General features: G+C 44.8%; 1 protein-coding gene across 1 annotated transcript in view; it reads left to right on the top strand.

Annotated features, from left to right (window-relative positions):
• DOCK8 (dedicator of cytokinesis 8) overlaps nucleotides 1–21,961 on the top strand; it is a 281,419-nt gene that overhangs the window by 221,207 nt on the left and 38,251 nt on the right. The window contains 5 exon segments of the mRNA XM_030193833.1: nucleotides 7,760–7,891; nucleotides 8,322–8,474; nucleotides 11,065–11,223; nucleotides 12,386–12,486; nucleotides 17,574–17,766. Of these exon segments, the coding sequence (XP_030049693.1) occupies nucleotides 7,760–7,891; nucleotides 8,322–8,474; nucleotides 11,065–11,223; nucleotides 12,386–12,486; nucleotides 17,574–17,766 (738 nt within the window).

Here is a 21,961-nt window from a genome sequence, read left to right as displayed (position 1 = left end):
GTGAGAATTACAGGGATTTGTTTCCTATTGTCAGGGCCGGTCTTAGGCAGAGGCGACCGAGGCGGCCGCATAGGGCCCCGCGCGGCGTGCCTCGCCTCTGCCTCGCCGACCACGCTCGTCTGCCCTCCACCCATGTCCCGCGACGCGAGTCTCCTCGTTCCCCTGCTGCTCCCCCTCCCTCCAGCCACCTGAGACATCTCCCGTCTGACCCCCTCCCCGACCCGCCAAACGACCCTCTTCTGTCGCCCGCACCTCACCTGACCCGACCCAGCATTTAAAAAAACCCTCCAAGCGGCGGTGCCGGTGCCTCGCGTCTGAGGGAAGAAAACTCGCTTCGTCGTTGGCCGGCCTTCCCTCAAGTCCCGCCCTTGCGGAAGTTACATCAGAGGGCGGGACTTGAGGGAAGGCCGGCCAACGACGAAGCGAGTTTTCTTCCCTCAGACGCGAGGCACCGGCACCGCCGCTTGGAGGGTTTTTTTAAATGCTGGGTCGGGTCAGGTGAGGTGCGGGCGACAGAAGAGGGTCGTTTGGCGGGTCGGGGAGGGGGTCAGACGGGAGATGTCTCAGGTGGCTGGAGGGAGGGGGAGCAGCAGGGGAACGAGGAGACTCGCGTCGCAGGACATGGGTGGAGGGCAGGGGGGACGGGGGGGTTACTGGACATGGGTGGATGGCAGTTGGCAAGGGGGGCAGGAGGGTCGCTGGACATGGGGTGGATGGAGGGGAGGAGGGCTTCTGGACATAGGGGGAGGGCAGGGGGCACAGGAGGGTCACGACATGGGTGGATGGCAGGGGAGGGCATAGGAGACAGGGGGAGTTGCTGGACATGGATGGCGGGGGGACAGGAGGGTCGCTGGACATGGGTGGATGGTAGGGGAGGGGGTTTCTGGACATAGGTGGATGGCAGGGAGGACAGGAGGGGCGCTGGACATGGGTGGGTGGCAGGGGAGGGGGGTTTCTGGACATAGGTGGATGGCAGGGGAGGGCAGGGGCACAGGAGGGTCGCTGGACATGGATGGATGGCAGGGGAGGGCATAGGGGACGGGGGGTTGCTGGACATGGATGGCAGGGGGGGACAGGAGGGTCGCTGGATATGGGTGGATGGCAGGGGAGGGGGTTTCTGGACATAGGTGGAGGGCAGGGGGCACAGGAGGGTCGCTGGACATGGGTGGATGGAGGGGAGGGGGTCTCTGGACATAGGTGGATGGCAGGGGAGGACAGGGGACAGGGGGAGTTGCTGGACATGGATGGCAGGGGGGACAGGAGAGTCGCTGGACATGGGTGGATGGAGGAGAGAGAAGAAATGCTGGACATGGATGGAGGCGAGGGAAGAGTGAGGAAGGAGATGAGGTGAGGGAAAAGGAAGAGAGGAGAAAAAGTGCACATGGATATAGAAAATAGGCAGAAGCTGGATCCACTGGACAGTCAAGTCTGCGGCGGACCCAGCTTTTACTTACGGATGTAGGGCAAGAAATGAAGAAGAAAGGCGGAAAGTAAAGACATAAATGGAAAGGAAGCCCTGGAAACGGAGTTAAGAGGACAGATAGCAGCACAATCGGATACTGAGCCAGCATGATCAGAAAAACAAAGTCACCAGACAACAAAGGTAGAAAAAACTATTTTATTCAGGATTTATTAATTGGAATATGTTAGTTTTTGGAAATGTGCATCTGTGATATTTTTCATGTAAGTTTTAATTTTTGTAGTATTGCTACATACTGAGTCTGACTTCTTGAGGTAACTTTCCAGTTCAGTATTTTGCATTCATGTGTTTTTCAGGTGTGATCAAGGAAGGTGCAGTATTCTGCTAGCGTATAGTTTGCAGCCCTTTTTGTTTGTTTTTTTTCACTAGGTTGTGCACTGGTGTTTTAGAGCCCGGTGTAATTACAGTTGCCTTTCCACGCCACGCATAAGGTTGTAGCTTGTCCTGTCCTTGGAATTAGTGCTGTTTATGGTTTGTTAAGGTTATGAGTGTGTTTTTGCACACGTTTCTGTATAGTGTTTTGCAGTGGAGAGATTGTGTGTTGGCCTTACTAAGGTGGCACCAAACATCGGAAAGGGTGTAGAGCCTAAATCATGACACACTCTCTCTAAAAGGGTGTTTTGTGGCTCTACATGAGAATTGTGATATTATGATCCCTTGCTAGCTTCATATTGTTGATAATCTGCATTTTCCGTATGGCTGGTATATTGGTGTATAAGGTATTAATTCTGACTTTTTTTTTTTTTACTTATTTTTTTCTGTGTGTTGTCAGACAATTATGGATGACAGAGTCGGAGTCTTCTTGAGTCAGAGAGTTGTGGTATATATTTTAAAACAATTTTAATACCTTGGTGGTCTATATGTTTTTATATTGTACATTATATTTTACATATCACTTAATTTTATTGTATATCTTTTCATTTCATTTTTATTTTATTGCATATATGGGTTACAGAGTAATAGGGGAATTTGAAAGTACTGAATCTTTTCTTAATATTTTTCCTTTATTCTCCTTTGTTATGAGAATTGGAACTACTAATTGTAGTGGACTTGAACTGAATAATTTTTGGGGAGGGGAGGTTTCATGATAGCATTGTGCTTATTATTTCAATCAGTTTTTTGTACAAGTCTTAGCTTCATTTGTCTTTATTTGAAATTTCATAAATAAAAAAATGTTCTAAAAATGGAATAATTTTATCAATGGGGTGGAGCTAGGGTGGGGCGGGGCTACGGTGGGGGCGGGGCTATGGTGGGGGTGGGGCTAGGATGGGGCCCCACCAAATTGGTCTGCATAGGGCCCCGCACTTGCTAAGACCGGCCCTGCCTATAGTCGGGGATCAGCTAGTGGGTTCTTACCTCAGCAAAGGCGGGTTAGTCAGAACTTTGTGATCAGGAAGATGTGCTGCTAACTGTATTACTTCATGACCTAGTCAGTATTACTAATCAGGATTGTGTAATAACCTAGTAACCAGTGATATCAGTGTTTAGTTAGACAATACATTCTACAGTTGCTTATCAGCATAAGGGAGCTACATTTGTACAGCTGAGCTGTAGTGTAGGGTGTATTATTCTATTTTCTTACCTATATAATAAATTAATATATTTCACAGCAGTGACTTTACTTTTATTCCAGTTCTCTGTAACAGAAGAAAAGTTCTGGTGTAGGCCCAGAACAGCCAGGTTCCTTTATAATATATAACCCCTGGACAGAGCTAGGAAGTTGGTTTAGCCAGACTCCTGTAAACGGAACCTGGGAATTACTCATTGGGTAGCTTTGCCCAGAAGAGTTATTCACCTATAAATGCTTACAGCACCTACATATATGTACCTTTATAAAATAGAAGCACCCTAACAGCGTACCGATTCTGATGTATATATTTCCATCTGCTCTGAAGAGGGGAGGGGGTAAATGTACGTATCTACATGTGTATACGTGCATTTTATACAACACGTCAGTATATCACAACTCTGCTCCAGGAACACACCTACCTGTGATCTTACAGCCATACATACATATACACATCTACATGGCTGTTCAGTTCTATAAAAGGTGTTTTATGCATTAAAAACAGTTGTACACACAGAAAAACCTCTATAAAACTATCCTCTTAGCTAAATTTATGCCTGAATATTTTTCCCTGTACTTGCTCTGCCTAAAACCATGCCCCCTTTTAAAACCATATAACTTTGGCCATTTTGCAAATAAAACATCCAAAGATGTACACATTTATGAATGTCGCTGTCTCAGTGTATATTAACTGTTCATGTGGCTGATGTATGATCTAAAATGTGAAAATGGATCATAGCAGTATGTTCCTGAGGGACAGGCTTTGGTGATCTCCTGGAAGTTCAGTGAACCCTGTAATCCTGTTTTAGCATAGCTGGTTTTATTCTATTTTATTATTTTATGCTGAGGGGGATCAGGGAAGAAAACAGCTGTGTCTATCCATCACATCCTGGATCCAAGAGCAAGATTATTTATTTTTGTTACATTTGTACCCAGCGCTTTCCCACTCATGGCAGGTTCAATGCAGCTTATATATTGTATACAGGTACTTATTTGTACCTGGGGCAATGGAGGGTTAAGTGACTTGCCCAGAGACACAAGGAGCTGCCCGTGCCTGAAGTGGGAACCGAACTCAGTTCCTCAGGACCAAAGTCCACCACCCTAACCACTAGGCCACTCCTCCACTGTTGCTACTATTTGAGATTCTACATGGAATGTTGCTATTCCAACATTCCATGTAGAAGTCGGCCCTTGCAGATCACCAATGTGGCCGCGCAGGCTTCTGCTTCTGTGAGTCTGACGTCCTGCACGTACGTGCAGGACGTCAGACTCACAGAAACAGAAGCCTGCGCAGCCTTCTACATGGAATGTTGCTAGTGGAATAGCAACATTCCATGTAGAATCTCCAATAGTAGCAACATTCCATGTAGAATCTCCAATAGTATCTATCTTATTTTTGTTACATTTGTACCCTGCGCTTTCCCACTCATGGCAGGCTCAATGCAGCTTACATGGGGCAATGGAGGGTTAAGTGACTTGCCCAGAGTCACAAGGAGCTGCCCGTGCCTGAAGTGGGAACCGAACTCAGTTCCTCAGTTCCCCAGGACCAAAGTCCACCACCCTAACCACTAGGCCACTCCTCCACTGTTGCTACTATTTGAGATTCTACATGGAATGTTGCTATTCCAACATTCCATGTAGAAGTCGGCCCTTGCAGATCACCAATGTGGCCGCGCAGGCTTCTGCTTCTGTGAGTCTGACGTCCTGCACGTACGTGCAGGACGTCAGACTCACAGAAACAGAAGCCTGCGCAGCCTTCTACATGGAATGTTGCTAGTGGAATCTCCAATAGTATCTATCTTATTTTTGTTACATTTGTACCCTGCGCTTTCCCACTCATGGCAGGCTCAATGCAGCTTACATGGGGCAATGGAGGGTTAAGTGACTTGCCCAGAGTCACAAGGAGCTGCCTGTGCCTGAAGTGGGAATTGAACTCAGTTTCTCAGTTCCCCAGGACCAAAGACCACCACCCTAACCACTAGGCAATAAAGAGCAATATATGCATCCTTCATACAAACATCTCTGCATACAACAGTCTGTAGCAATCAGGGATATAAGCCTTAGACAATAAAAAGCATTTTTTTTTTTTAATGCACCCATTATATGTAGGATGGGTAAAGAGTGAAAAAAAGTGCTGCTCATAAACTCTTTTGTTCGCCTGAAAATGAAGTTAAATACACGAGTTCATAGGCGCCCCATATAAGAGGCTTGAGGAGGCTAAGCCTCCCCAGCCCAGCTGTGACCTTTCCTGCCCATGCTGCATTGCCCCCCCCCCCCAAACGTAGCCACTTTCCCTCGAGGCCCGCTCATCCAGACCTGCCAAGTCGGGAGTCTCCCGCACTCCCGAGTCTGGGCCGGCAAAGTGGGAAAGTCTCCTCTTCAGCGCGAGTCGCGCAATAAAACAAAAAAAAGAAGCAAGAGCGGGGCCGTGGCAGCCTTCAAGTATGGGCTGTCTGCGCTGCAGCCGCTCCTCTCTCTGCCCCTGGAGGAGCAGGAAGGAAGTTGACATCGACTTCCTGCTCTGCTCCGGGGACACAGAGAGGAGCGGCTGCAGTGCCGATAGCCCTTGCTGAAAGCTGCTACGGTACAGCCCCGCGCTTGTTCCAGCAGCCAGCTGTTGCTCCTGGGGGCTCCAAAGCGGTTGAAGCTGCATGTGGTGTCGGCCCTCCCAGCTGATTCCTGCGCTTTGGGGGCGTGTAACGCATGTTACCTTTTTTTTTTGTCGGGACTCGGGGCGCTGCTGCTGAAGAGGAGAAGCAGCAGCAGTGGCCAACAAATTAATACCGGGTAGAAGGGGGAGTGAGAGGCACTAGGCAGATATAATGGAGAGAGTGGGAAGATGGAGAGAGAAGGAGGGGACATGGAGAAGGGCTGGAGTCCTGGAGAAAGGGAGAAGGTGCTTAAAATGAGGAGAAAGTGGGAGGGGGGGTAAAAGAGGGAAGACACTGGAAGGAAGGGTAGGGAGAGAGAAACTAACAGGAGGAGAAACATTGAAGGATGGGGAGAGAGAGGGGGGGCATGATGAATGGAAAAGGGTAGAGAGAGAGACACTGGATGGAAAAGGGGATAGAGAGAGAGAGACACTGGATGGAAGGATTGGGAGAGAGGGGGGTAGACGTTGGATGGCAGGATCGGGAGAGGGGGTAGACGAATGGAGAGAAAGAGGGAAGAGGAAGACAGAAGGATGGGGAGATAAAGAGGGAAAACGGATGGAAGGATGAGGAGAGGGGGGGTAGACGGGACAGGGGAGAGAAGAGAAATCACTGGACTGGACATGTAGGGGAGGGCAGGGGAGAGAGGAGAATTGCTAGATAGGGAAGGATGGAGGGGTCAGGGGAGAGAGGAGATTTGCTAGATATGGATGGAGGACAGGGGAGGGAGGAGAGTTGCTGGACACGGATGGATGGATGGATGAATGGAGGGGAGGGCAGGGGAGAGAGAAGAGTTGCTGGACATGGATGGATGAATGGAGGGGAGGGGAGTGAGGAGAAATGGTGAATATGGATGGAGGGGTAACTGCTGAATTTAAGGACTGGATCGAAACGCTTTGAGGGCAGATGCTGCAACTGGAGAAAGGGATAGGGTCAGGGTGCCACAGATGGTAGACAGAACGCATAAGGACACAGGAGGATGGTAGACATGGTGAGTGAAAGAATATCAAATGGAAAGAAGACACCATAAAACAGACGACACTGGGACCAAAGCGAATAGAAAAACTAAATGCTCAGAAAATAAAGGTAGAAAAAAGTATTTTATTCAGAATGTATTAATTGGAATATGTCAGCTTTTGGAAATGTGCATCTGTGATATTTTGCACGTAAGTTTCAATTTCTCTAGTATTGCTGCATGCCAAGTCTGACTTCTTGAGGTAATTTTCCAGTTCAATATTTTGCCTTCATATCTTTTGATTTCTAGTTCCTTTTGTCATATCTGTTGTCATGTGTTTGTCATGTGTGATCAAGGTGCAGTATTCTGCTAGCGTGTACTATTTGCAGCCCTTTTGGTTTTTTCACTAGGTAGTGTATTGGTGTTTTAGAGCCTGGTGTAATTACAGTGCTGCCTTTCCACACATAAGATTGTAGCTCGTCCTGTCCTTGGAATTAGTGCTGTTATGATTTGGTAAGTTTCTGAGTGTGTTTTTGCACAAGTTTGTGTATAGTGTTTTGCAGTGGAAAGATTGTGTGTTGGCCGTACTAAGGTGACATCGACCGCCTATGCACGAGTTCACTTCGGAAGTGCACTCCTGTCCTAGACAAACATTCTTCATTGCTTCATCCTCCTAACCAGTTCCACATATTTCCAAAGGAAGGTGTCTGTCTCCTCTTGGACAACGTTGCCCTGTGCATTGCAAAGCTGAGGATACATCATGGATTTTCATTTAGCACTACCCATATTGTTGCAAACTGTATCTCTTTAAAAGCTCCAAAGAAACACAAATATGTTAGTTTGTGTATTGTTGTTTTTATTTTTAATTAACAAACCAGTACTGAATTTAAATCTTTCAAGATTTATACCCTAGATGCACCATGTGAAAAATCTCACTCTGGGGCAGTAAATCTTACTCTTTCAGATGGTTCACCCTTGGCAGGTCTGGTGTTTTGCCCTTTTTTTGGGTCATTGTTCTTTGGCATCTGTGCAGCAAGTTTGGAATGAGTCTTTTGTCCAACTATCAAGTAGGCCATGGTATTAAAGTTCTTGTCCTCTGTTTACAGAGCAATTCTGTGGACTGTAAAGACAGCCTTCTGGGAGGGGTCTTGAAGGTCCTCGTGCACTCTCTGAGCAGTAATCAGAGCACCAGTTACTTGTGCCATTGCTTTGCCACACTCCGAGCTCTCATTGCTAAGGTAAGAACAGGAGGGAAGGGATTTTAAAGATTTAGCTCCTGCCTTTTGTTTCTCAGTTGTAGCTCAAGGCGACTTATTAGCCCAGCATAAAGATTTTTCAGAGATGAAACTGTACAGGAGCTTCCAAATCCCATGGGTTTTTTATGCTGCGGCCTTACCTTTAGGAACAAGATACAGGTCTTTAGTATATAGGGCTTTTTGTCTTGTTACAACTTGATATGGAGAGTGATTACCATTTTTACTTAAAAATAAAACTAAAAAATGATGAGAACAGCAACCAACATACTGTACAAAGGAAGAAGTGATAAGAGAAAAAATTTTCTCTTATTTAAACTCATTAAAGAGAACAAGGCCAGCAACAATAGATTTCACTGACTTGAATAGTTTGAGTAGAGGCCAGTAAAACTTCCTGGTTTTTTTTCTCATGTAGTTTGGAGATCTGCTGTTTGAGGAGGAAGTGGAACAGTGTTCGGATCTGTGCCAGAGAGTCTTGCATCACTGCAGCAGCGCCATGGACAGCACCCGGGGCCAGGCCTGTGCCACCCTTTACCTCCTCATGAGATACAGCTTCAGCAGCATCAGTGTAAGATGGCCAGTGTGGCACTCAGCCATGGTTGCATTATTTTTTTATTTATTTTTATTTTATTGCATTTGTATCCCACATTTTCCCACCTATTTGCGGGCTCAGTGTGGCTTACAATACATTGTGAATGATGGAAATACAATTTGTCGCAGTACGGTTATGGGTTACATTGTGAAGAGTTATGGGAAGACAGTCAAAGTCAAGATGATATTTGGGAATAGAACAATGGAAAGTAACAATGGGGAAATGATAGGGCGATAGAACAATAGCAAGAGAGCATTAGGGTATAACAATTTTATCTGTGGGTAGAGTTTTAAGTGTGGTGAAAGTATGGGGAAGAGAATTCTGAAAAGAGCACGGTTTTGTTCAAAATGAAATGGCGAGAGGAATATTGATAGTAATAAATTAAAACAGATAGCAAAGCTAAACCTGCCTCTAAATCTAGGACTTTCCCAGGGATAAGGATTGGGGAGCGAGCCTCATTTTTATTGATCTTTTGTCAAATACCTTTATTGCTGCTACATAAGACTGTTTCTTTAAATATTCTGCTTGTGGAATATTTATTTATTGGGATTTATTAATCGCCTTTATGAAGAGATTCACCCAAGGTGGTGTATAGCAGGTACAGTTTTGTTGACACAACCAAGTATCTGTAGAATGTGTTAGCGTTGATAACAGCACTTAAGCAATAATGAGCACTAATTGGCAATAATTAGAAATTACACGCACAACTCTCTAAGCGTTTTCTGTAATGGACTGCGTCTAAATTCTAATGCGTTTAGTTCAAAAGAGGCATGGTCATGGGCGGAGAAATGGGCGTTTCATGCATTGTTTTAGAATATGGCCCAGTGCGCAGGGATTTAAGCCATGTTCTCATTGGCCTAAATGAACGCGCATTGTTTTAGGTGCTTGGATTTCCGCTTACGCATATTCTATATACCGTACCTAAATGTAGGTGCCGCTTATAGAATACACTTAGGCGGAACTCTTTACCATGCAGATTTTTCAGGGGCCATATATAGAATCTGGCCCTAAACCCATAGCCAGTGATATTGTGGGTGGTCCAGGGGCAGAGTCAGCACATATGCGGTTAGGTGGTTAAAGTTAACTGGACAAATAGGACTGCACAAAATAAAGTCCTTTCTTTGTCAGGTTTCGCCCAGATGATTAAGTGCTGAATATCGCACTTAAATGGATTAGACAGGAGTAGGCAACCACGGTCCATAAGGGCCACAATCCAGTTGGGTTTTCAAGATTTCCACAATGATTATGCATAAGAGCTATTTGCATACAATAGAAGCAGTACATGCAAATCAATCTTATGCAAATTCATTATGGAAATCTTGAAAGCCTGACTGGGTTATGGCCCTCAAGGATCATAGTTGCTCAGTCCTGGGATAAGGGTTAGCCAACTGCATAAACTGGGATATTCAATGCCAACACCTGGACATGGCCTGGCATTGCATATCTGGGAAGAATGCCATCGGCAGCCCAAAAAATGCTGACCATCACCAGCTGAATATTTACCCCAATATGTTTATTCAGCAGCACTGAATATTCATGGAGACTGCTGACCACTGTCTACTGTATAGATAACAGTGGTATTCAACTGCTGTTTAACAGTTAAGTGGTTTAATTTAGCACAACTATACAAATGGTGGCTGAATACCCCTCCCCCCCCCCCCCCCCCCCCCCCGGTCATGGTCTGCCATCACCCCCTTTCCTTCTTCAACCTCCTTCATCAAGCCTACCTTTGTTTTCCAAAAGATGGCAGGCAGCAGCAATTCCCATTGGTTGCCCTGCTGCTGGCACCAGCCTCTTCGGCATGCCTCTGAAGAAACAGGAGGTTATGTCAGAGATGTGCCGCACTAGAGAGGAGAGGCTGGTGCTGGTGGAAGGACAACCAATGGGAATCGATGCCACCCACCATCTTTTAATAAACAAAGGTAGGCTCGGGGAAAGGGATTGAAGAAGGAAGGGGGAGTTGCCAGACCGCTGCCAGTGTGGGGGATATGCCGATCTTGGAACACTACCTCCTGAGACCCCCGTCTCAGGTGGCCTAATGGTAGGGCCGCCACTGCTCCTACACTATCCGGATTTTGCCAGGGTGTAATTTTCAGCAGCACTGCCTGTATGATGGGAATTGAAAATTCACAAATGAGTAACTTATACATTAATCAGCTGGGAATCGCACCTAACTTTAGGTGCAGCCATTTGCACCAACTGAAACATAGTGCAAATGTACGTGCCTACATAGGCGCATATCCTCGTTATTCTATAACACGCATTTATTTTAGGAACACTCCCGTTATACCCATGACCCCCATTTCCACACCCCCTTTTTCAGGTCATACATACATTTTGGGTGTGGATCCCGCACCTAAATTTACATGTGTAAATTCCAATTTAATCTAATTAGTGCCAATAATTATTAAGCCAATTATTGGTACTAATTAGCTCATTCAATTAAATTGCGCATGAAAATTGGGGCATGCCCAAATTTATGCACCTAATTTTTGGTGACTTTCAAAGTAGTAAAAGGATAATGTTCTCGTTGCTCTTTCTTTTTTACTTTTTTTTTTTCTTAAAGAACTTTGCAAGGGTGAAGATGCAGGTGACGATGTCATTGGCATCGCTGGTGGGCAAATCACCAGACTTCAATGAAGAGTACCTCCGTAGATCCCTAAGGACTATTCTAGCATATGGTGAGGAAGACGTAGATATGCAGCCGACACTCTTCCCTGCTCAGGTATTTATTTATTTGTTAAGATTTATTTACTGTCTTTTTGAAGGAATTCACTCAAGTCAGTGTACAGCACAAATAAGTCAAACATTGATCAAACATAAGCAATAGACAATTACAGCAGTAAAAAATATTCAAATAACAATACAAAGTATGGCACAGTATGCTACACTACAATGTAAACACAATAATTGACTTGCTAGTCACACACACAAGCAGTGATGTTACTAGGTCAGCTGCCACCCGGGGCGGATCGCCGCATCACCCTCTCCCATGAATCACGACAAACACCCCCCCCCCCCCCCCCCCCGGCGTATCACCTTCACACACCCCCATGCGCATCGCTCTTACCTCCTGGGGGTGCAGGGAGTGGGTACGTGGCTGTCGGCTCCACCAGTTCCCTGTCCCAGAACAGGAAAGAACGTCAGAGAGAGCAGGGAACTGAAGCGTGCACTCGGGGTGGACTGCCCCCCCACCGCCCCTCCCTTGGTACGTCACTGCACACAAGGACTGACACTGACTGCACATACTATAGCAGGACATGTTTTTCCTACCCTAGCTAAGATAATATTCAAGCACATTTCTGACCTCATGTGCAACTTTCTTTAAATTAGCCCTCTTGTTTTCCTATTCTTATTACTCTGTCTTATCTATCTATATGTTCCATCTTTGCTCACACCCTATGCTATTAAACCCCTCTGTTTGCAAAGCCGTGTTTTTTGTACTGTGCTGCTGGTTTTCACGTTGGATAAATGTTAGCCTAGGTCACGGTAAAACCCACACTGCTGTGTTGAACATCATCAGAACTTCTTTTGTGATTCTGAAATTAAAATTTATTGTTATTTGCTTGCTGTTATTTAATGAAAGGTGGTATATCTTACATGGCTCCAGTGCCATAGCAATACTTTCCTCTTTCTTTTTTTCTTTCTTTGTTTTTTTTTTCTTGTAATTATTAGAATTATTTATTGGAATCTCAAATAAAACAGACAAAATTATGAGCAGCATTACACAACACACAAAACGTATATCACTGCAAAAGAACAACATACAATGGTACAACTCATATAACAGTTTCAAAATCCAACAAATGGATGTGGCAAACAAGAAACAATTAAATCCCACCTCTAGTCAAATTTATTTATTTATTTACTTACTTACTTTGTTCCAGGTAAATGAGTTGCTGCGTAACTTGAATAGTATCTTGTCAGACACAGTGAAGATGAGGGCTTTCCAGGAGGATCCTGAGATGCTTATGGATCTCATGTACAGGTAAACTGTAAAACAAAGAAAACAAGTTTGCCAGTTTGGCCAGCGGTTCTTGACAGGCTCACTTATCGCCAAGGCCTTCATGCTGAGTAAAACATCGGCCACTGTGTAGGTATTTCCCATAGGCTACCAGAAGGGTTGCATTCAGATGGGAGCCCTGTTCTTTTGGATCCCACATAACTGATGTGATTTCAGTGAGTTTATAAGGAAAAGAGCCTCTGCACAACCAGGTCCCCCAGAACAAGTACCCAGATCAGCAAACAGCAGTGTCCAACTCTTTATTTATTGTTACGAAATTTGTTTCAAAATGCAGAATATATCAAAAGGGACAACAATGGCAGTATTGAAATTAACTAGTACTAATCAATGTCACATTCTTGTCATGAAGCATCCATGAAACGCAGCATATAAGAAAGGAAAGGTAGGTACAGAAGAAAAGCGAGAGAATTCACTGAGAGAGCCTCCGAGCAGGCTGCTCTTTTTCTTTGCCGTTATAGTCTTTTGCTCTACCAGCAAGATTATTGTCTTTCATATGAGGCCAGCACTGTCATTCTGCTCTGGCGGTATTTTGATAGCGTTTTTAGCATCCACCAAACTAAGGCACTTATCTACTATATATGCCCTGATAGCGTATACTTTGATATTAGCAGCAGGATTTGCAGCGTGTCTTTATTTATAACTAAGCCTTGTTAGTGGCAGATTTGCTACTGCTTTACAGAGTATTCTGCAAACTTATGCGACCCATGATGCAAGCGAGTAGTTGCCGAAACACGGCCCCGCATCAGGTCCTTCCAATAAAGAATTTTCCCATTGTCCCACTCCTGAAATCTTTCTGTGCTTTTTTTATTTATTTATTTTTTTGCTTTGTTTGATTGGTGTACTTTGGACCCTCTCTTTTTCCTAATTTATCTAATTTCTTTATATTAGTCTATGATTTTAGGAGGGGGACAAAGTTCACCAGAGCCTGAATACACATTCTACATCAGTGGTTCCCAAACCTGGTCCTGGAGGCACCCCAGCCAATCAGGCTTTCAGGATATCCACAATGAATATTCATGAGAGAGATTTGCATGCAGAGGAGGCAGTGCATGGAAATCTCTCTCATGAATATTCATTGTGGGCATCCTGAAAACCTGACTGACTTGAGGTGGCTCCAGGACCAGGTTTGGGAACCACTGTTCTACATAATGGTTATTACCAGCGACTTCTTAATATGTTTAACAATATATTTAAAATCATCTAAAATGGTACTTTAGAGTCTCGATAGAACATTATTGGAAATAATGCAGATTACTGCCCAAATTCCCCCCTCTATCTCCTCTAGAATTTTGTGTTAAATAATATTCCCATCCTAAACATAAATTCCATTGTTGTTTACAAGGTTAATATGCTGAAAAGAATGTCCTGTTTTTTTTAATGTAGGGATCCCCAACCAGACACCTGCTTGAGGGCAATCTCTGGAGCTACACAAACAATAAGATGATGGATTCTGTGGGGCAGAAGGAGAATTTTCTCCAAGACCCTGACTCTTTATAGCTCTCCTGGTCTCTGGTTACAATTCTGTTTTCCCCCTTGGAGGGGTGTTGATATAAATGAGTCCACTCCACAAAACAGATAGGTAACTGGCTGTTAGCTTAGCAGAGTTTAAAAAAGGTTTGGACAACTTCCTAAAGGAAAAGTCCATAGACCATTATTAAGTTGGACTTGGGGAAAATCCACTATTTCTGGGATAAGCAGCATAAAATATTTTGTACTTTTTTGGGATCTTGCCAGGTATTTGTGACCTGGATTGGCCACTGTTGGAAACAGGATGCTGGGCTTGATGGACCTTTGGTCTGTCCCAGTGTTGCAATACTTAGGTACTTATGGAACTCCAATCTATAGTAACTCAGTGGGGTCAAACAGTAGTACAGATATTAGTCAAGATGGATGGTAGCAAAATGAACATGAGGTAGGTACAGTTTCTTCACTGAATACATAATAATATTTTCAATAGCATTGTGCTGTTTCTCTTAAACAAACACTTTGATCTTCCTTGCAGTCCACTCACTCCTCCTTTGTGGGCTCAATAGCTTCCCAAGACCCTTGCTTTTTGTGGATCCTCTTCCCCTTAGAACTGCAGAAATATCTCCTGAGAAGCTAGGTCATCTGAGGCTCAGTTTCTCCTCTATCTATACGGAACCTCTGGGGAACCCTCCTGTCTTTTTCTTTTCTCTCCTGCTCTCCTCACTAGACCCTCCTGGCATATGCTAGTCCAGTGATCAAGGCTGCATGGTAGAAAAAAAGAAGCATTTCTTGTGGTTGTGCTTACTGAACCAGGTGTGAGTACTGGGTCAACGCTTCGAGTATAGTTTTACAGAAGTAAGAAGTCACCATACTCCTCCTTGACTTGTGGAAATAGGTAATTTCCCAATCCCAAGCCAATGTTACCTGAGTGAGGCTTGCTGGTCACTTAGCTGGTAAGCATTCAGGAAAAAGATACTTTCTCTCCAAAAACACGAATATATATAGTCCCATCAAGTAACTCTCCAGTCCCACTGACTGGATACTCTGTGGAAAATTACCAGCTATAGGCCCCTATTATAGAAGCCCTATTTGCGATATGCATATGTGCAAGTAACACCTGCATTTACAAGTGCATATACTGCATACAGCTGTAAAACCTGATTTTAGAAAACCAGATTTTACAAGTGTTTATACTGTGTACAGCTGTGTGAGGGAGTGGATAGTATAATGAAGAGCACTCCCTCACGGGTGGTGCAGTTCAGCCTTGTTGCAGCAGGGGGCACTAGTCTGCTAAGACAGAGGCTTAGGCTGAGGCAGTTGTTAAGTCAGTTGCTGAGTCAGAGGGATGGAGCTCAGATCATGATGGAGCTAAAAGCCCTGAAGCTGAATAGATAAGAGAGGTCCCGATACAGAGGCCCTAGGAGTGTAGTGTAAGGGTTCCCCTGCTGATGTGCAGTGATTGTGACCTGATTGAGGTAAGCCACTTTTGCTATTTGACTGAGACTTGCAAGTTGTGTTTTGAGGGCTGGCTAGAGCCAGCCCTGGGACTTGGAGAAGAACCAAGAACTTACAGGCTAAGTTTGGGGTGTGGCCAGTGGTGTGCTGGAGCCGGCTCGCACCAGCTCGCAAGAGCCGGTTGTTAAATTTTTTAAGATCTTGCGAGCCAGCCGGTTGTTCTGGCACGGCGAGCCAGCTTTGATAAACGAGGTAAACATGGCAGGAGGGCGCCACAAGCCATGCTTACCCTGCTTACCTCACCTCCCTCAGCCCTCGTTTGCCTGCGCCTGCCCCGCACCGCCCTGGGGGGTTTAAATCATTTATTTACCTCCGTCGCAGCGGCCATGTCATTGAAAGACCTACCCATCTCTAGCCTTCCCTTCTTGAGTTCGTTCCCTCAGAGTCACACCTTCTTCTGACGTCATTTCCTCTTTCCGCGGGACTCTGAGGGAACAAACTCACGAAAGGAAGGCTAGAGACGGGCAGGGCTTTCAATGATGCTGCGACGGAGGTAATAAAAAAAGATTTAAACCATGGAGGGTGGCACTGTGGCAGGAAGAAAAAGGGGGGATGTTGGGGGGAGAAGAGGGCGGGCAGGTGGACATGAATGGGAGGGGAGGATGGGGTGAAGGAGAATCACTGGACATGGATGGGAGGGGAGGGCAGGGGAGAGAAGAGAATTGCTGGGTATGGATGAATGGAGGGGGGCAGGGGAGAGAAGAGAATTGCTGGGTCACAAGCTGTAAAACCTGATTTTAGAAAGCCAAAATTTACAAGTGTTTATACTGTGTACAGCTGTGTGAGGGAGTGGATAGTATAATTTCCTCCAGGCCCCTGGTTTTACTGGCGGTGGTCCCCAACCCCCACCAGCTGAAGCCTTGTGCAGCACCGATCTGCGGCACTGCCAATTTGCCTGCCCTGCTCTCTCTTCCTCCTCACATCCTGCACGCTCCTTTTAGTGAAATTGAGCATGCTCAGTTTCACTTAAAGGAGCGTGCAGGATGTGAGAAGGAAGAGAGAGCAGGACAGGCAATGCAGCAGTGCCAGAGATGGGCTCTGGAGAAGGCTTCAGCTGACGGGGGTTGGAGACCCCCGCCAGCCAAGGTTCTTTGCTGCAGCAGTCGGGGGGAGTGGCGAGGCGGACAAGGCTGCAGGGCGGCAGACTAAAATATGCCCCCCACCTCGGGCTCTGGTCCCCTCCCACCGTGAGGGCTGGGTATGCCCCAGGTGTACAGCTCTAAAAACCAGCTTACACATGTAAATTGTTGTGTTTTCTCTGTTCAGGTTTTCAACTTGTATCTTTGTAAAATGGCTTCTACTGCATTTGCTAGCAAATACATATGAATTTCTACATGCACCTTAGAAAAGGCTCTGCATTAGCAGAACCTTTTCTACTATAAGACCAGAAACATACATGCCCTAACCTGGACATAACAATTCTGATGTCTATGTTCTGTCTAAAATTAAACTGTACTTCTCATACTGATTCCAGGGCGCAGACGCCCTCTTTAATACTCAGAATGTGCAGAACTAGAGTTTAGCCCCAGGCTTAGTGATACCCAGGATCACATAAGTACATAAGTATTGCCATACTGACACAGACCAAAGGTCCATCAAGCCCAGCATCCTGTTTCCGACAGTGGCCAATCCAGGTCACAAATACCTGGCAAGATCCCAAAAAAGTACAAAACATTTTATGCTGCTTATCCCAGAAATAAGCAGTGGCTTTTCCCCAAGTCCATTTTAATAATGGTCTATGGACTTTTCCTTTAGGAAGCCATCCAACCCATTTTTAAACCCCACTAAGCTAACCGCCTTTACCACATTCTCTGGCAAAGAACTCCAGAGATTAATTACAAGTTGAGTGAAGAAACATTTTCTCCAATTTGTTTTAAATGTACTACTTTGTAGCTTCATTGAATGCCCCCTAGTCCTAGTGAATGTGAATACATTTCTCTGTGAATGATGGCTTGTTAATTTGCAGAAAGGGTTATTACAGACCATTACAGAAGATTTGTAACACTTCTGGTGGTAGGTACTATAAAACCTATAGAGAAAAATATCTGTCACTTTACCTGTGTCACTAGAATCGCCAAAGGCTATCAAACGTCCCCTGATCTGAGGCTGACCTGGCTGCAGAACATGGCAGAGAAGCACAACAAGAGGAAGTGCTACACCGAGGCAGCTATGTGCCTGGTGCATGCTGCCGCCCTGGTGGCAGAATACCTGAGTATGCTGGAGGACCGCTGCTACCTGCCTGTGGGTAGTGTCACCTTCCAGGTAGGCAGGCTGCTCAGACCTCTAGTACTTCTCTAGCAAATGATAAGTAGTAGTAGTAGTGAGGATGGGGGTTCCTGTTGACATTTTTCTCTCTTCCCCTGTCAGGAGCAGTCCTCCCAGGATTATTATACTGAGTCATGTTCTAACAGCCTCAACCTCCCATTCACGTTTGTTTGGTAGGCTTGTTAGCATCTATCTCTTAATCACACGGTTTCACTAGTTTATGTACAGAGAAAAGAAAATAAGATGAAACCTTTTTTATTGGACTAGCAATACACTTTTTGATTAGCTTTTGAAGGTAACACTACTTCTTCAGATCAGAAGGGTTACCTTCGAAAGCTAATAAAAAATGTTTTAAGTTAGTCCGATAAAAAGGTATCATCTTATTTTATTTTCTCTGTTTTATTTCTATTTATTACCTTTAAAAGTGGACTAACACAGCTACCACACTAGCTTATCTGTAATTATGTCATGAAAAAAAACCACTTTGCTTGGGTTATAAGCACAAATTTCTGATAAAAACAGTTTTCTAGAAAAGCAAAATAAACTTATGGAGCTGGTTTGTGTCTTCTTGGATGTGCGAAAAAGCAAATATGCTAATGCCTACCTGTACAACTGGTGTGCCGAGAAGGAGAAGTGAGTTCTGTACATGACTGAAATATCAGGGCTGTCACAAGGGGTGTACAAGCCTGGGGACACTACGCCATCTTTTTGAGTCACACTGAATCTGCAAGCATGGACGCTGAAAAGGAAGTGGGACACCAAAGTAATGCTTGCTTCGGGCACCAACTGGTCTGTGAAATATTGGAGATGGTTTTAGAAGATTTATGTTCAATCTTTTTTATTGAGTAAAGAAAATACTGTGAATACAGAAACATGGTAACCATAACTTATTTCTATTAATATCCCCCCAACCTTTCTCCCTCCCCCATCCCCCCTTCCCCCCAGAAAACCTTCCCCCCCCCCCTCCAGTCCTTCTTAGTCTAGCCATATAGGTACCATTAAAAGTTCAACAGTCTGCTCCTAGCAATCGGGGACAGCGTATTAAGGAAAGGGCTCCAAGTGTTCTGAAATTGTGATCCAATTCTGGATTTGAAATCTGCGACTCCCATCCTTTCGACCCGCAAGAGTGTAATCATGCGGGCCCTCCATAGGGAGCATGTGGGGTAGTGTTGGGAGAGCCACTCAGAGAGGATCACCTGTTTAGCAACTATGATAGACTTATTTACAAAAGCTGTTAGTCCCGCCGGGATGGGGTGGACAAATATCGGATGTCCCAGTAACAAACCCGAGTCATATTTCCACCCTGACTTCCAGATTTTTGAAACATACTGTGTTATATCCTTCCAGTATTGAACTATGCCCCTACATGTCCAGAACATATGTCCCAGGGTGGCCCCAGGCTCCCCACACTTGGGGCATTCCCCCCAAGGAGAGAGCCCCATATGGAAGGCCCTTTTGGGCAAAATATACAGCCGGAGTGCCACTTTATATTGTGTCTCACAGTGCGAGATCATGGCTGTCTGCTTATGCATTGTAAGAACATGTGTTTTAAACTGAGATAGAGTAAGGTTCATTGGTATGTCTTGCTGCCACATGTTCAGTAATTTCGCATAGTCCAATTCCTCAGCGGTATCTTGAATGTGCCTGTGGTGAAACTTGAGTGGCACCCTCTGTTGCGCTGTCAAAGAGAAAGCTGAGGCCAGCTCCTCTTGAACATCTGCAGCCAGGTCTTCACATGGCAAGGATTGTACATAGTGTTGTAACTGGTTTTAGAAGATTTATATACTGTTTACAATTGTGAAAACTGGGGAGTAAATATTTTCATCCCTAGGGGTTGCCCTATTAATAACCAACATCAAATGGACAGAAACACCTTGGACCGACCACTACAAACTGAACCTATCTCTAGACTGGCGAAAGAAGGGATTAAACCGCACACCAGAACATACAACTTACACCACGAGAGGGCAAATAGACCCAAAAATATTCTGGCAACTGATATACGATAACGACTGGACAACACGAACGGATTCCATACATTATCTCAATTACTGGGAGGATAATGCTGAAGCATACTAAATGAAATAGCACCCTTAAAGACAAGAATCTCAAGAAGACAAAACTCGATACCATGGTTCAATGACGAATTTAAAAAACTCAAAACACAAACCAAGAAACTTGAATGAGCATGGAAAAAAACAAAACATGAACATACACTGAATGCATGAAAACAAATACATAGAAAATACAAATATACAATAAGGCAAACCAAAAGGTCATACTACAAAACTAAAATAGCACCGTATTACATAGATCTGAAGAAACTATTCCAAATCATAAATAAGTTACTAGACACCACCCCTATTATCACAACCAACACAGACATCCCACCCACAGACAAACTTGTTAGCTACTTTAATAAAAAAAAATAATAAAATTACACAGCACACTTCCTCAGCACAACACCGACATGGAAAACTTCATCAACGACCTGGATCTATCCCCTGGTGGATACCCAGCTGACTGTATCTGGACAACATTTATCCTCCTCACCATTGAATCAGTTACAGAAGTGACTCATAGGTTCGCCACCACCCGCTGCAAACTGGATATACATCCCAGTCATCTACTTAAATCCGCTCCCAGCCGCTTCATAGCAGACCTCACATCCCACCTTAACTTCATGCTACAACAAGGTCTCTGCCCCAAGGAATATGGTAACATCCTACTTACCCCAATACCAAAAGACACTAAGAAAAACACAAACAACCTTACCAATTACTTCCCAGTGGCGTCTATCCCACTAGTAGTCAAATTGATGGAAAGTTTGGTGACCAAACAGCTTACGGAATACATGGACAAGTTCTCAATACTACACGACTCACAATCAGAATTCCGCCCCCACCACAGTAGTGAAACTGTCCTAGTCACTCTCCTGGCGAAATTCAAACAGGAAATAGCCCCTCCCTATCTCAGACAGCCTAAAAATACTCGGAGTCACAATCGACCACAACCTTACCCTTGAGAGCCAAGTAAACTCCGTAATAAAGAAAATGTTCTACTCAATGTGGAAACTCAAACGATTACAGCCTTTCTTCCCGAGAGAAATTTTTCAAAACCTCATACAATCAATGGTCCTAAGCCATGCAGATTACTGCAATGGAATCTACGCGGGTTGCAAAGAACAATTCACACAAAAAACTCCAGACCGCCCAAAACACAGCAGCCAGGCTAATATTTGGTAAAACACGACTCGAAAGTGCCAAACCCCTCCGAGAAAAACTGCACTGGCTCCCAATCAAAGAAAAGATCATCTTCAAAATCTGCACCCTGATCCACAAAATTATCTACGGCGTAGTCCTAGCATACATGACAGACCTCATAGATCTACCAACCAGAAACAGAATCGGATTATCACGATCATATCTAAACCTACATTACCCAAATTGCAAAGGACTTAAATACAAAACAACTTACGCATCCTGTTTCTCCTACATAACCGCACAACTATGGAATGGACTCCCAAAAGCTGTGAAAACAATCCATGACCATCTAAACTTCAGGAAATCACTAAAACCAACCTCTTCAAAAAGGCTTACCGCACCAATCCACCATAAATCACCATACCCAGCAACACTGCATAACCAATGATCGTACGGGACAATAACCAATTTACATTCCCTTCAACCCTCAAGGTGCCTGACACACACCTACCTCATCAGACCACAATATAACCTTGTATTATCAACCGACTTGGCGAACGCCATTACGGTGCTATGTAAGCTACATTGAGCCTGCAAATAGGTGGGAAAATGTGGGGTATAAATGTAACAAATAAAAAAATAAATAATTATGGTTCCCAGCTTTCTACTGGCTGTACCTTATCTTTCCAGCTGTCTTAATCCGTGCCTCTGAGCATCCCTCCAGGGATATCTTTACACCAAGCCCTTCTCTCTTCCTGCAAAGCACCTCTTAAAAGAACAGCTGAGTTCCCAGCCTTTGCCTGGCTATCTGGGGTAGCACCTTACTCTCCAGGGCTAGCGTCTTCCCATCTCTCCTTTAAACTGGAGTTTGTTTCACATCTCCTGGACCCCTCTTTTCTGTGCATGCAGAGCTTACTAATATACGGCTTGCCTGCTGCAGCTATTCACAGATGGAGGGTAGCTAATGACTAAATTCTCCCCCCCCCCCC

This window comes from Microcaecilia unicolor, chromosome 2 (assembly GCF_901765095.1).
Source record: "Microcaecilia unicolor chromosome 2, aMicUni1.1, whole genome shotgun sequence".
NCBI lineage: Eukaryota > Metazoa > Chordata > Amphibia > Gymnophiona > Siphonopidae > Microcaecilia > Microcaecilia unicolor.
This window is presented reverse-complemented; position numbering and strand designations above follow the sequence as displayed.